This window comes from Rousettus aegyptiacus, unplaced genomic scaffold, assembly GCF_014176215.1.
Source record: "Rousettus aegyptiacus isolate mRouAeg1 unplaced genomic scaffold, mRouAeg1.p scaffold_m13_p_1, whole genome shotgun sequence".
Lineage (NCBI taxonomy): Eukaryota > Metazoa > Chordata > Mammalia > Chiroptera > Pteropodidae > Rousettus > Rousettus aegyptiacus.
This window is the reverse complement of record NW_023416284.1, coordinates 28,367,310-28,380,224: the sequence shown is the minus strand read 5'-3', so window position 1 is coordinate 28,380,224 and position 12,915 is coordinate 28,367,310. Positions and strand designations below refer to the sequence as shown.

The 12,915-nt window shown below is 41.6% G+C and overlaps 1 protein-coding gene and 1 long non-coding RNA gene across 12 annotated transcripts in view; one reads left to right on the top strand and one right to left on the bottom strand.

Moving 5' to 3' along the window:
• Positions 1-8,709, bottom strand: part of KDM4A (lysine demethylase 4A) — a 38,475-nt gene extending 29,766 nt beyond the window's left edge. For 5 of the 11 annotated variants that reach the window (XM_016123722.2, XM_016123717.2, XM_036232873.1 and 2 more), the window contains exons 1-5: positions 8,543-8,691; positions 6,119-6,295; positions 5,274-5,449; positions 2,569-2,683; positions 1,109-1,302 (exon numbers count right to left, since the gene is read on the bottom strand). In XM_016123722.2, the coding sequence (XP_015979208.2) occupies positions 1,109-1,302; positions 2,569-2,683; positions 5,274-5,449; positions 6,119-6,256 (623 nt within the window). In that variant the 5' untranslated portion in view covers positions 6,257-6,295; positions 8,543-8,691. Of the gene's footprint in view, positions 1-680; positions 773-1,108; positions 1,303-2,568; positions 2,684-5,273; positions 5,450-6,118; positions 6,296-7,635; positions 7,742-8,250; positions 8,348-8,542 lie in introns of those variants that run through there. The other 6 variants (XR_004954617.1, XM_016123719.2, XM_016123720.2 and 3 more) reach the window with 6 other exon arrangements.
• A 112-nt stretch (positions 8,710-8,821) lies between these two features.
• Positions 8,822-12,648, top strand: LOC118611982. The gene is made up of 3 exons (XR_004954605.1): positions 8,822-9,014; positions 10,643-10,730; positions 11,357-12,648. It is a non-coding gene; the product is annotated as an uncharacterized LOC118611982 (long non-coding RNA).
• The last annotated feature ends 267 nt before the right edge of the window (positions 12,649-12,915 follow it).

Genomic DNA, 12,915 nt, shown 5'->3' with positions numbered 1-12,915 from the left:
AAAGCATTTGAAAGAAGAAAGGAAAACCCCTAGGAAAGGATGCAGCTGAAGATGCTGGAAAAGGTAATGAAGATGGATGTAGTTTCCATGACTCCCCATGACCCAGTCCATGCTGTTCCCTCTGGCCTCCTCACTCACTTCCATCCTTGTACGCAACACCCAAACCACTAAGAACTTCCTCCAGTTTACTAAAACATCATGCTCTCTCTCTACTTAGGATCTCTACACATATTGTTCCAACTGCCTAGACACACTTCCCTCAGTTTCCCCTGTCTTGAACCCACCATTACCCCACCCAGCTATGTCTTCCTCATTTGTTAGGTCTCAGCTTAACTGTCATCTCTTCCAGGGAAGCCCTCTCTAATCCCCACATTACCCCTCATGCACCCTATCCATGTGGATCTACAGCACCCACTGTTTCTCATCAGAGCTATTCTCACAGTGTTATATTCTCACACTTTCTATCTCCTGTCTATGTGATGGCAGATACCCCATCTGTCTTATTCACTGCTGCTGAATGTAGCACCTTCACTAAATACTAAGACTAAGCGATGGGTCAGCATAAGGAGAGAAAACAAAGCTTTGTCTCCCCAACTAGACTGAGAACATCCTGGAGAGCAGGAAGCATATGCCGAGTAGCCTTGCATCCCCTCTTGTGTTAAGCACACACTGCTGCTCACCAAATATTTTTTCCATGAGGAAAAGAAAGCTTTCTATCATCTGAAGGAGTGACTCCAGTCTTGGAAGTCTGCCTCTAAGAAATGCCTCAGGCCTGTTCAGAAAAAGAAATTAGAAAGCAGTAGGACAGCCTGGAATAGCCTCTGTGGCTCTCAGTCACTCAGCAAACTTAGGCTTTCATACAGTGGTATTAAGTGCCCTGCCCTCTAAAGCCTTGCTACTCAAAAGGCACTCTGAGCACCAGAGTTATTACGACAGCATCTCATCAACTGAAAGTCTGTTTAAAATGTAAAATGCCAGTCCCACCCCAAGCCTGCTGAACCAGAGTCTGCATTTTAACAAGATCCGGAGGTGTCTCCTAGGCACATTAAAGCTGAGAAGCCCTGCTCCACCAGGAGAAGCCCCAGTACCAACTTTGGGCTGTCTTTACCAGGACTTTGGTTCTCCAAAGTGCAGGTAATTGATGCTGTATAAGTCCATGTCTTCAGTGTGCCAGGCAAAAGATGTTTTCCACATGCCGAAGTACAGGTATGGGGTGTTCACACCCTCAATGGTGATCCCACTCTCCTTTTCCACTAAGTCCAGGATTGTTTTCAGCCGACCAATATTCCACTCATCAACATGCTGCAAAAGGAAATGACAGTTCAGGCCAAGTTATACTGAATATAAACTGAGGCTCTGAACCTACAAATCATAGAGTAGGTCTAGGTGAGTTGTCACCTTTAACAAAAATGTGGAATGATGCCAAAACAGCATGGACATGACAGGAAAACCACTCACTCACTTTTCACAGCCACCACTGGAACAGAAGCCATTATACCTCTGAAGGGCAAATACCACTCGGAGAACAACACTACTATATCAAAGATAAATAAGGAGGTGAGAGCCACCTGTTCTAAACCCCAGGAGGAAGAGTTTGAACTTAAGTTAAAGAAATTTAGAAGAAAAAAAAAAAACTTTTTAAACCATAACATATACAAAACAGGAAAAAATTAACTATACCAATTGGTGTCCTTTCTAGCCCCAAATTCCCCTGAGCAATGTCTTCAGTAAAAAGTTTACTGAACTTTTATTCATGCAAATCCTTTTCCTGAGTTGAAATGGTCGGCTGGGAAGCCACCTCCTACAGTGCGTTCTGAATTATTATGCCCTGCTTTTGTAGCTCCCCATCCCAGACCCTCACAATATCTTCCTGCCATTTGTGTCTCTAAGCTTCACTTCCCACCACCCAAAATGACTGTCATCAACAAACTTGGAATCTAATTTTTAAATTCCTTCTTTCCAATAATTTACAAAAACGCTGAAATTAATCTGAGTGATAATCCCTGAAACACCCCACAGATTTTTAATCATCCGGAACAGCCCCAAGTATTCCTTCCTTACACCATTTCTTGGGCTTCCTTTACGCCAAAAGCACTACATCCCCAAGACATGTAATTCGTTAAAACAGCTTTCGCTAAAGAATCTTAAGGGTTCTGAAAATCTAAATAAGTTTTCCTTCTGAAATATATACTCTTTTCATTAGATTAGTCAGTGATCTTTTTTTCTGCAGAAACCACACTGCCTCTCCCCCAACAATTCATTTACTGTGATCCCACCCTTTCAAGAACTCATCAGCTACCACCCACGAACTATTCTAACAGCCCTTGCAAAGAATACCACATCACCCAATTCACATGTAGAGTGGGAGAAGTAAAATTCAGTCACATGCAAAAATACCCACAAACAAGTGAGCACAGCACATCGGCTGGTGGTGGATCATTCCTTTGTTCATCCACCCATTCAGCAAGTAGTTTTTAGGGTCCTACTAAATGCTGGTCAGATAAAAATGGCATGACATTACAAAATTACAAAAACGCTGCTGCAGAGAAAGTTTCCCGCGGGTCTCACCTTTTCATAGAGAGTGCCATTCACATCTGCACCATAGATTGGGGGATTGAATGTGAGATTTTTCCAGTATTTCCGTTCAAGCTCTTCAAACTCACTATAGCGTGGGGTACAGTACCTTTCAAAAGTAAAAGAAGTGTAACCACTATCAAGGACTAAATTCTTTAGGCATTATGAACAGCACAAGACACAATCCCCTGGTTCCAGGTACAGCAAGATATTTCAAATGAATGTGACATAACCTTGGCCTTTAAGGCTCCAATACACAGTAACTTCCTCAATATCCCTTCCATGAGCTGTGGGCCCAAGGAAGGTACTTTACATGAAGATGCAAGCTCATCTTCCTTAAGAAGCACGGTATCAACTCTTTCACTTGAATCTACTAAAACTATACGCTGCTAAAGTCAGTAATGGCCTGGCCACCCAAGAAGAAAATAGGCTTTGAACTGAGCAGGTCCACTTACATACAGATTTTTTTCAATAAATACTGTAAATGTATTTTCTCTTCATTATGATTTTCTTAACGACATTTTTTTCTCTAACTTACTTTATTGTAAGAATACAGTATACAATACACATAACATACAATATACTTGTTACTTGACTGTTTATGTTATTAGTAAGGCTTCTGGTCAACAGCGGGCTATTAGTAATTAAGTCTTAGGGAGTCAAAAGTTATATGCAGATTTTTGACTTTACTGCATGGGGGAGGGGTCAGCTCCCCTACTCCTGTATTATTCAAGGGTCAACTATATATACACAGATGACAAAAATCCACCAGCCTGTGGAGGGCTAACTAAGCCCTGACACACCATCCCCTTTCTTGCACTCATGTAAAGGAAGTGGTTCCAAAAGGGCCCCTTGGTATTGTCCCTGCTACATTCCCAGCATCCAGTGCAGTGGCTAACATTCAATAAATAATAGTGCCTAAAAACAAAATATTTAACAAAAACATAAAATATTCCTAAAATTATAGATTTTGCATATCAAGTGTAATATTTAGGAGATATATATTTTTATACACATGTACACACAAATATGTGTATATATAGTGTGCATATATGTATACACACATAAAAAGCCATTAAATATACCTGTACTCTTTACTATAATTCAAATGGCAAAAAATACATGAATGGATAGAGTGGAAATGGAGAAGCGAAGACCAAAATGAAATGTACAGGGATAAAAGGATGAGTAAAGAAAAAAAAATCTTACTTTAAATACTGCCTTAGATTTTAATGTCTTTCCAATGAATAATAAAGTTTTGAATTCTAAAGTTCCTTTTGAAATATAAATAACTCTTCTACCTCCAACTGATCTGCTTTATAAATTTAGATTTTACCTGCTGGGTTTTCTTAAAGCTGGCTGACTATGCAGATAGAAATCAAGGGTAAGAATTTGTTGTATTTTGGATGAAAAGAAAAGACACAGACTGGTGAATTTAAAAAGGAAAGAGTTACTGTGAAAGAAAAAAAGGTCTACCATACGTTGCCAAGAAGAGAAGACCGTACAGGAGGCTGGGGCCTCTGGTGGAAGCCCGTGCGAAACACAAAGCAGGTTGCTTGGCCCCAGTGCACAGCTAGAAATGAGACATAAAGGATGACGCAGCCTTTCATCTCAGAGTACATCACACTTCCTCAACATGCTTTTACATAAATTCTCTCATTAGACAGCAGGTTGGCCAGCAATAGATGTTTTAAGAGTAAAGTTGTCAATAAAACTGGAAGAACATATTTAGAACTGTGATGAGCAAAAGGGAAAGAAGACAAAGCATAGAAATAGAAAGAGTGAGATCTGATGCGAGAGAAAGAGATGATAAGGCGCATGAAGTCAGGCCGAAAAAGTGTGAAAACTGGCAAGCTACAGATCTAGCTCTGGGCTCGTTCACAGTGAAGGCACAGCACGTCTGACTGGCTGAATAAGGCATGCGTTGATCAAAAAGACTCGGGGGGAAGAAAAGCAATGAAGAGAGAAGAATTCTTGTGGCAACTGAAAATTAAGGAGTGGCACAGGAAGGGAGAAGATCCAAGGGAGAGGATTAAGAAGGAGCAGTGAGAGCTGATGTGGGAAAGACAAAATTCATTTGCTGGACACCTGAGGTAAAATGAGAGCTTGTTAAAAACAGCACAGAAAAATGACTGAAAACAGCAGGCCTAAACAAAGAAAGACATTTCTAACAGAGATGGGAATGTACAGTAAATGCAGAATGGAGTGAGAAAAAAATAGTAACCAGCTTGGTAGTTAATTCATATTATGTTAATGTCGAAATGGAAAAAAGATAGCAGCTTGATGGGTAGTGAGATTTGAGGCATAATTAAAGACAGAAACCCCCTGAAAGAAGAGATTAAACTAGTAAGGCCACTTTTGGATGAGCAGGTGGCATCGATACATCTGGCAAAATATCCTTTTGAACCAACTCCAACTTTCCTCTTTGCAAATCTGCAACTTACCAGAGTCAGAAAATGATTCTACTTTTCATGGAAAAACAATGAGATTACTTTATGTAAGAACATGGGCAAGTTTAGACTGTGACACAGAACTGAGAAAGGAAAATGCATCCATAAAAAGGTCAGAAAGGGAGATAGAAGCTAACTCTGAGGAAACTGGTCTTCAGTAGGCCAGTAGCAGTCTTAAAGAGAGCTGAGGATGAGGTATTAGGTACCAGACACTATGACAGATAAAGGAAGAAACACATTTTCACTCACTTATCACTATTGGCTATCTTGCGGAACTCTCTAACAGTCATGGCTTTCTTCTGTATGTTGTACTGAGTGAAGAGGCCAGACTGCCCAGTCACCAGCTGCTGGATAGGAGCAGGAATGACCAGATCATCAATATCATCATAGGATGCGCGAGGCTTCCACTCCTTTGGAGGAACGACCTGTAGGGAACACAAGAAACAATGAGAAAGATCGGAAACTATCAAGCCGGTGAGCATCCAGGACATTTGTGGGCTGTTATCCAACCTAATAGTCAATTTTACTAGAAACTTATTTTAACCATGCTCACCCAAACACAGCAAGTCACACTGTCATGCTAACCCTGATCCAGTTCTGCAACCAACTAGCTGCCTAGTTGCCATGCTCTAAGGTAAGTAATACTTGTTTGCAGCCCCAGTATCTTATCTGGGCACCAAGAGAGGAGGTTTAAAAGTTGATTCTCTCTCAGCCTAACAGGAAGTCCACATAGAAAGCCAGGTTACTGTCAGAGTGCTGGCTGAGAGTGAAATGAGAACAAGAGAAGTTGGATGGCACAAGCACTCAATGACAGATAAAAACACTCAAGCACCATTTCCCCGGGAAAGCATCATAGCAAGTGGCCCTGAGACAATGGCTTTTCCCCCACCCCTTTAAAGACTGAAAGTAGCTCCCTTCCTACCTAAAAGAGACGCTTCAAATGTTAACGAAAGGAATTAACTTGCAAATAGGACAGCATGCCATCAGCTCTTCACCTTGCCTGGCTTTCAGTAAAACTCAGTTCTTCCAGCCTTCATTTAGGAAGTCTTACTGCTGCCCTGTCACAAAAGCCATGCTGAAAGCCCACTCCTCACCTTGGCCAGGCCAGCCCGATGAGCTCCTTGGGATTCAATGTAGGCAATGTATCGGCTAAAGTTCCGGAACTCCTCCATAGTTGGATAAAAGGTCATTATCCGAGCACTGGGATTCAGGGTTTCGGATTCAGAAGCCATTTTATCTTCTTTTTGAGGTCACTTTGGTCAGACAGGAATCTGAAAAAATATATTAAGAGTATAAAATTATACAAAATGTAATTAAAGTTAAATGCTAGAAATGTCAGTTCTGAAAACAGTAAAAGATGATGTAGAAATCACGAAGAAGCATTAAGACCTCACACCTGGAATGCCTCTAGATATTTAAATGAACTAGAAATACGAATAGAAAAGCCTATGTTTAAAGAATCTGAGGTATCAAAATTGCAGGTATTCAAAACTCATTTAAATGGAGAAACTATTTCAGCTCGAAAAGGGAAATTGTATTTATTTGATTGTTGGTCCTAACAATACAACTGCCCTGCCCATCTTTTACCCTTATCTTTTCAAGTTGCTCTCTTATTGACACATTGCTAATTGCTTCTCAGATTATTAAACATAATATATGATTTAAAAAGCAACCTATGGGCTCCCTTATATGGCAGAGCTTCAAAACAGGATTCTACATTCCTAAGTAAAGTTATTTGGTTACAAGATTATAAAGTTTATGGGTTAAAAAGTACTCTGATATTGTTAGCATGAGTTATAATTTCTAAAACCCTAAAGTGAAATTGTTCTCATACCTAAACCAAAATGCAGTTTCAGCAGTACTTAATGTGAGGTCAAGCTAGAGACTAATTCAACTGCACTGTACCCAGAACTCAAAGGACAAAATTTAAACAGGCAATCAACTGGCAATACAGGGCAAACTTCATAACTGACTGAAGGGGAAATAAACACTTCATTTTTAGATGAGGCCTCCAGCTCAGTGGGTACATTCCCATTACCAGGTACCACAATAGCCTATTTTAACTAAGAACCAAACATACCAGCTAAAAGGAGCCAATTTAGAAGCAAAAATGTATGTCCCTTCCTCTGGGAAACTCTAGAACTCTCCCAATCTGGGCCCCAAAGCCATGGCAGTTCAGCTCCAAGAGTGCCCTTGAAAGGTGGAGAGTTCAGAAGGGAGGAAGGAAATTGCCTCCAACCTACCAACTATCTAGTTGATATACTGGGAATACGGCCTAGACCAAAACTGCCTAAGAGAGAAGTCAGGCCCCCTACCTACATATCTCTCAAGCCTCCACTTCACCAAAAATAAAGTGTGTTCCTGGCCAGGAACTTTTCATGCACTTTGCGAAAACTTTGCATGGCAGGTATATTGTTATCTCTATTTTACATACCAGGTAGTTTGCCCACAGTCCTGTAATGCCCTCCCCGTGCTCCTTCCATTACTGTGTGCTGCCTATACATCATAATCTCCACCTAGACTAAACCCTTTACAAGGGCAGATTCAAGTGTGAAGGAACTTGACATTTAATTTTAAAGACTCGCTTTTTAAAATATACAAAATATCTTACTTTTACAAATTTTATCAAAGATACAATCATGTGAAGAGCCTTCGTGCCCAAGGTCAGTGTTAGGGTCCCTCGCCTCCGGACTTACTCATCTTTGTATGCCTAGAACCTAGAACAATACCAGGCAGAGAAGCCGCTCAGTAACTGTTGAAAAACTTATTTCCTCGGCCTCAGTTGCTCATTCCTTTTCTTCGACCTTAGAATACCCTTCTCCCAATCTAGTCACTGGGGAAAGCTCCTGTTCCCTGACACCTTCCTTCTCCTATCCAGCAACAAAGCCTAGTGGCTTAAGAGCACCGGCTCTGAAGTCAAAGAAACTCTAAATACAGACCCGGTCTCTGCCATTTACTAGCTGTGTGACCTTGGCTGTGTGAGTTGTCAGAGCCTCAGTTTCTCCACCTGTAAGATGGGGATCCCAGCCTCATTGCCAGCAGAGTTGCTGTGATTAACTCCAGATGATGCAAGCAAAACGCTAAGCACTAGGCCCGGTACTTAATCACTCAATAGAGGTAGCTATTGTTAACAACCACTTCAAACTCCCGCCCCCTCCCCTCACAGCGGCTCCCACGGGTATCTCTCCCAAGGCAGCCCCCAGCTCCCAAGGTCCCCGAACCTCACCGGGTAAAGGCGCGGCCCCTCCCGGCCCCGCCGGCCAGGCGAGTGGGGCCTGGCCGCAGGAAGAAAATAAGGCCCAGTGGACCCGCCCCCCTTCCCCGACGTCCATTGGCCATAAGTAATTGGAAAAGACCAATATCAGGACCCATTTTAGAATCGCCCGCTCCCATTGGCTGAGAAACGTGCCCATCACTTATCTTTGGTGTCACCCCCCCCTCCCCTCCCCCACAAGAGCTCACGGTCAAGGCCACATTAGCCACAAACCTAAAAGATTCCAAAACCCTATGGTTCTCACCTAAACCCCACCGTCCCGGCAGGCCTAAGACTCAGCTTCTGCTGTCGCCACTAACCGATCTTACTGCTTTTCCATCTCGCGAAGGACGAAACTCCGCCTCCTCTAAAGTAGGCCTCCGCGCAGCCGCACAGTGCTCTACAGAGTCAACCAATCCAAGGGCCGCTATGAGCCTTCAAACAACCAATGAGGACGCGCTGTAGTCGCCCCAAAGTCTGGGCTTATCAATTTGCTCAGCCTATGAGGGTCGGCTCGGGCTGTTGCCAGGAAGAAACGCTGTACCACTCGGACCGTGGCCACTGAGCATCTAGGCTGAATCGCAGAGCTGGCCAATCATAGGCAGGCCTCTGGCCGCCCGTAACTAATCAAGGTAGAAAGAGGCGAGTGCCTAGAAATGGGATGGTCGGAAAGTGTAAGGGCGATGAGGTTATTGCAGGATTCTTCTAACGACTGGGTAGGGCGGAGCATTTTTGGGGTGAGTATGACCCTTACCCAAGGTAGAAGTGTGCTGGGAGGCCCTTAGGGGCAGCTTCCGAGGTCAAGGAGTTTCTGATAAAGTGACCAACTTGTCCCTGACTGTCTCAGTTTTTAAAACTGAAAGACTGTACCCCTGGGAATTTCTTTACTCGCTGGCAAACGGGGACATTTCTTAAAGAAAACAGTTCCTGAATGGGAAGGAGCTCTGCGGGTCATTAGGACAGGTCCTGATGGGAGATGTCCTTAGGGTCATTAAGAAGCAGTTCCTCAGTGAGCAAGGATTTTGGGGGTCATTAGGAGCAGCTCTTGGGAAGGAGATCCTGCGAGTCATTAGACGCACTTCTGGGGGATGAGGGGGTTCCTAGAAGTCATTAGGAGCAGTTCCTGAGAGGTAGTGAGTCGCCTTAATTAAAGAGCTCCCAAATTGTCAAGGGTGATGGGGAAGGAGACCTACAGAACACTCCGATAGGTCAAATAGAAGAGCAGAATAACCAAAGCCAGAGTCATAAAAAATATACAAAATTACCCCTAGATGACTAATGCTGTAGTGTACTGGTAAAAGCTTTGGAGTCAGATTTGTGTTCCAAACCAGTGCTCCTCTGTGCCTAGGAGTTCCCATCAGTAAAATAGAATAGATAATACTAGGCTTCCAGGATTGTTATGTAGATGAGTTAATATATGTAGGGAAAAAAGGATGGTATTATATACAATGGTACGAACGTGGACCAATCATGATATATCTCCTGGGACTGGGCACATGCTTTCCCCACCTCCCCATAGAAACACACACACACACACACATACACACACACACACACACACACACACACACACACACACACCAGAATTCTGTTTAAAAAACAAGAGAATGACCATTTGGTAGGCAACCAATAGTCTTTCACAATAATAAAGTTTTTCTCATTGACCTAGTAAAATAACAGATTGTGTTGGCTAGCTCACCGAATTACTCCGAGTGTGAAGAATCCAACTTGGATAATACATAATGAGGAAAATCACCCCAAATCATGTCACAGAATTTACCACTGTCCTTGCTGCAGCTCACCTCACCAATTCCACTGTCCTGAACATGGATGCAATTACTAGTACTGCTGTCACTACCAACTACTCCGTGAATTTGATCTTGTTACATTTCCTCCTACCCCAGAGGATTTTCTAAGATTGCTGCTACTCTGTATCACTAGCTTTCAGTTGGTGATAGGTGGAGCCAAGATCAAGTTGTCCTGATATCCTCTGGTTTCTCTGACCAGTTTATTTTAGTCACTTTTTAAGCTCATCTTTCCCACTCCTTTAAGTGTTGATGTTCAAAGCAAAATTAATCTCTGGTGAAAGAAGTCAAAGTTGTAGTTACCTTTGGGTAGGGGACAGGGAATGATGAGGGGTCAGGGCAGCATAAATAATGTGTCTGGGGGTGTTGGTAATATTCTGTCTTAATCTGGATAGTGTTACTAACACTAATGTGTTCACATTGTAAAAATTCTTTGAGCATATAAATTGTGCATAACATTCAATGTACATGATACCTTAATTTTTAAAATTAAATTACAAAATTGTTTTTAATTTTTTGTTAAAGAAAGAAAATCTTTTTTTTTTTTTTTTTTTTTGGAGCATGGCAATGGAATCTGTGAAGCCGCCCCAGGCGCTGGAGCTGTGGAGCTGTAGTATCTCCTCTTATTCCACTTCATGTTGAATAAAGGTCGTATCTTAAATAAAAAAAAAAAAAAAAAAAAAAAGGAAGGAAAGAAGGAGCAAGGGAGGGAGGGTGGGAGATGTGGGAAGAGAGAGAAAGAAAGAGAGAGAGTAGAAAATTGTGATGTCCTTATGGCTGCATCCTTTGCCTTCTCTCATTCTACAAACTCCTTAAGTGTTTCTGGTTTCACAACTCACTAGCAGTATGACCTAGGGCAAATTACTTAATTTCTCCAATCTTCAGTTATATAATAACTAAAACTGGAACTTTCCCTTTCTTCATTTTAAGAATTGAATGAGCTAATGCTGGTAAAGCACTTTGAAGTTGAATTGGCATGTAGTAAGTGCTTAGTAAGTGTTAGCTGAATGATGATGATGATGGTAACGATATAAAACAGTTAGCATAAAGCCTGAAAAAAGAGCTCAATACACTTTCACTCTGAGGCTTCACTCATATGTGCACACCGATGACATCCATTCGGTACTCCAGCATGATCTCCTCCCTTGAGTTCAGATCCATATATCCGCCTATATCTAGATCCCTCCCTCTGGGTGTCCTACAAGTACCTAAAACTCACATGCCCAATAAAAAAATCTAATCTCTTTGACCCATAAATGAACTCCACCTCCTAGGTTTCCTATCTTAGTGGGGCAGCCATCGACCCAACTGCCTAAGCCAGTAATCAGTATGCAACTGGAGACTCTTTCATTGGTCAACTACCTCACCCTATACAGAGTTCCACAAAGTAAGTGTTTTACAAGTTCATGTTTGTTTACATGTCCATCTCCTTCCACTAGACAAAAATCTCTCAAGAGTATCATGTCAATCTTATTGGGAGTATCATTTAGAAAGATGTTCCATTGCCAGAAATAGAACCCTAGCAACAGTGGCTTAAATAAACATGAAGTTATTTTTCTCATGTATTAAGTCTGAAGGGGAGTACCTGTTGGCTTTGGCTCAGTATTCAACAAAGGCACCAAAGATACAGGTTCCTTCCATCTTTCTCTACCATACTTCAAACCCTAGGTTTGGCCCTCCACATGTGTACCTCATGGTTATAGGGTGATTGCTGTAGCCCCAGACATCCTGTCTACATTCATGGAGATGAGGAAGAAAGGAACCATATCAGCAGCACCTGTTCCTCCTACCGGACCCAGCAAGAAGTCACCCAGAATCTGCCTACCCTTCAGTATTGAGTGGAACAGTACTTTTCCTGCCCTCATGGTGTTTACCATCTAATGAGGAAGACAGATGTGAAACACATGCTCAGGCAAATAAATAAAATCACAGTTGTGCTTACCACAAAGGAAAAAAAAAGGAGACTTTTAAGAGTGATTTGCTAGTAGTGGTACTGGAATTTGGAGGTAAAACTCTGTCGTGGCCTAAAGTTCATGCCATGTTCCTAGCTTGAGGATTCTTTCCTAGAACTTCCCTTTATCCAGCACCCAGCACAATGCCTAACACTTAGTAAGTATTACCTCAGTAATAATAATGGCAATATTATTAGCTTTAAAGTTAACTACATTTGCTGAGCCTTTATTATGTTCCAAACACTATGCTAAATGCTTTATATACACAAAAGTTTTTTACATTATCATTAGCATTTTTCTTTTCATAAAAACACTTTTATTGATGTATAACTTACGTACCATAAAATCTGCCCATTTTAAGAGTATAATGAAATGATTTTAATAAATTTACCAAGTCATGCAACCATTACCCAATTCAATTTTAGAACATTTCCATCACCTCAATAAAACCTGCCACATCAGCAAGATCCCTCATGCCCAGTTACCAATCACTCTCTGTCTCTACTCTTAGCCGCAGACAACCATTCATCCACTCATCTACTTTCTGTCTATATAGAGATGCCTTTTCTAGACATTTCATATTAACAGAACCACACATTATGTGCTCTTTTGTGTCTGGCTTTTTCACTTAGCATAATTTTTTTGAGATTCATCCATGTTGTAGTATGCATTGGTTTTTTTTTTTTTTAATGTTGAATAGTCTCCCATTGTAGTATTGATTGACATTTGGGTTGTTTCCAGTTTTTGGCTATTATGAATAGGGCTTCTATCAACATTTATGTGCAAGTCTTTTGTTATCGTTTGTTTTCAATACTCTTGGGTAGCTAACTAGGAGTAGAATTTGTGTTGTCTGGTAATTTACCTTTTTAAGAAACTGTCAA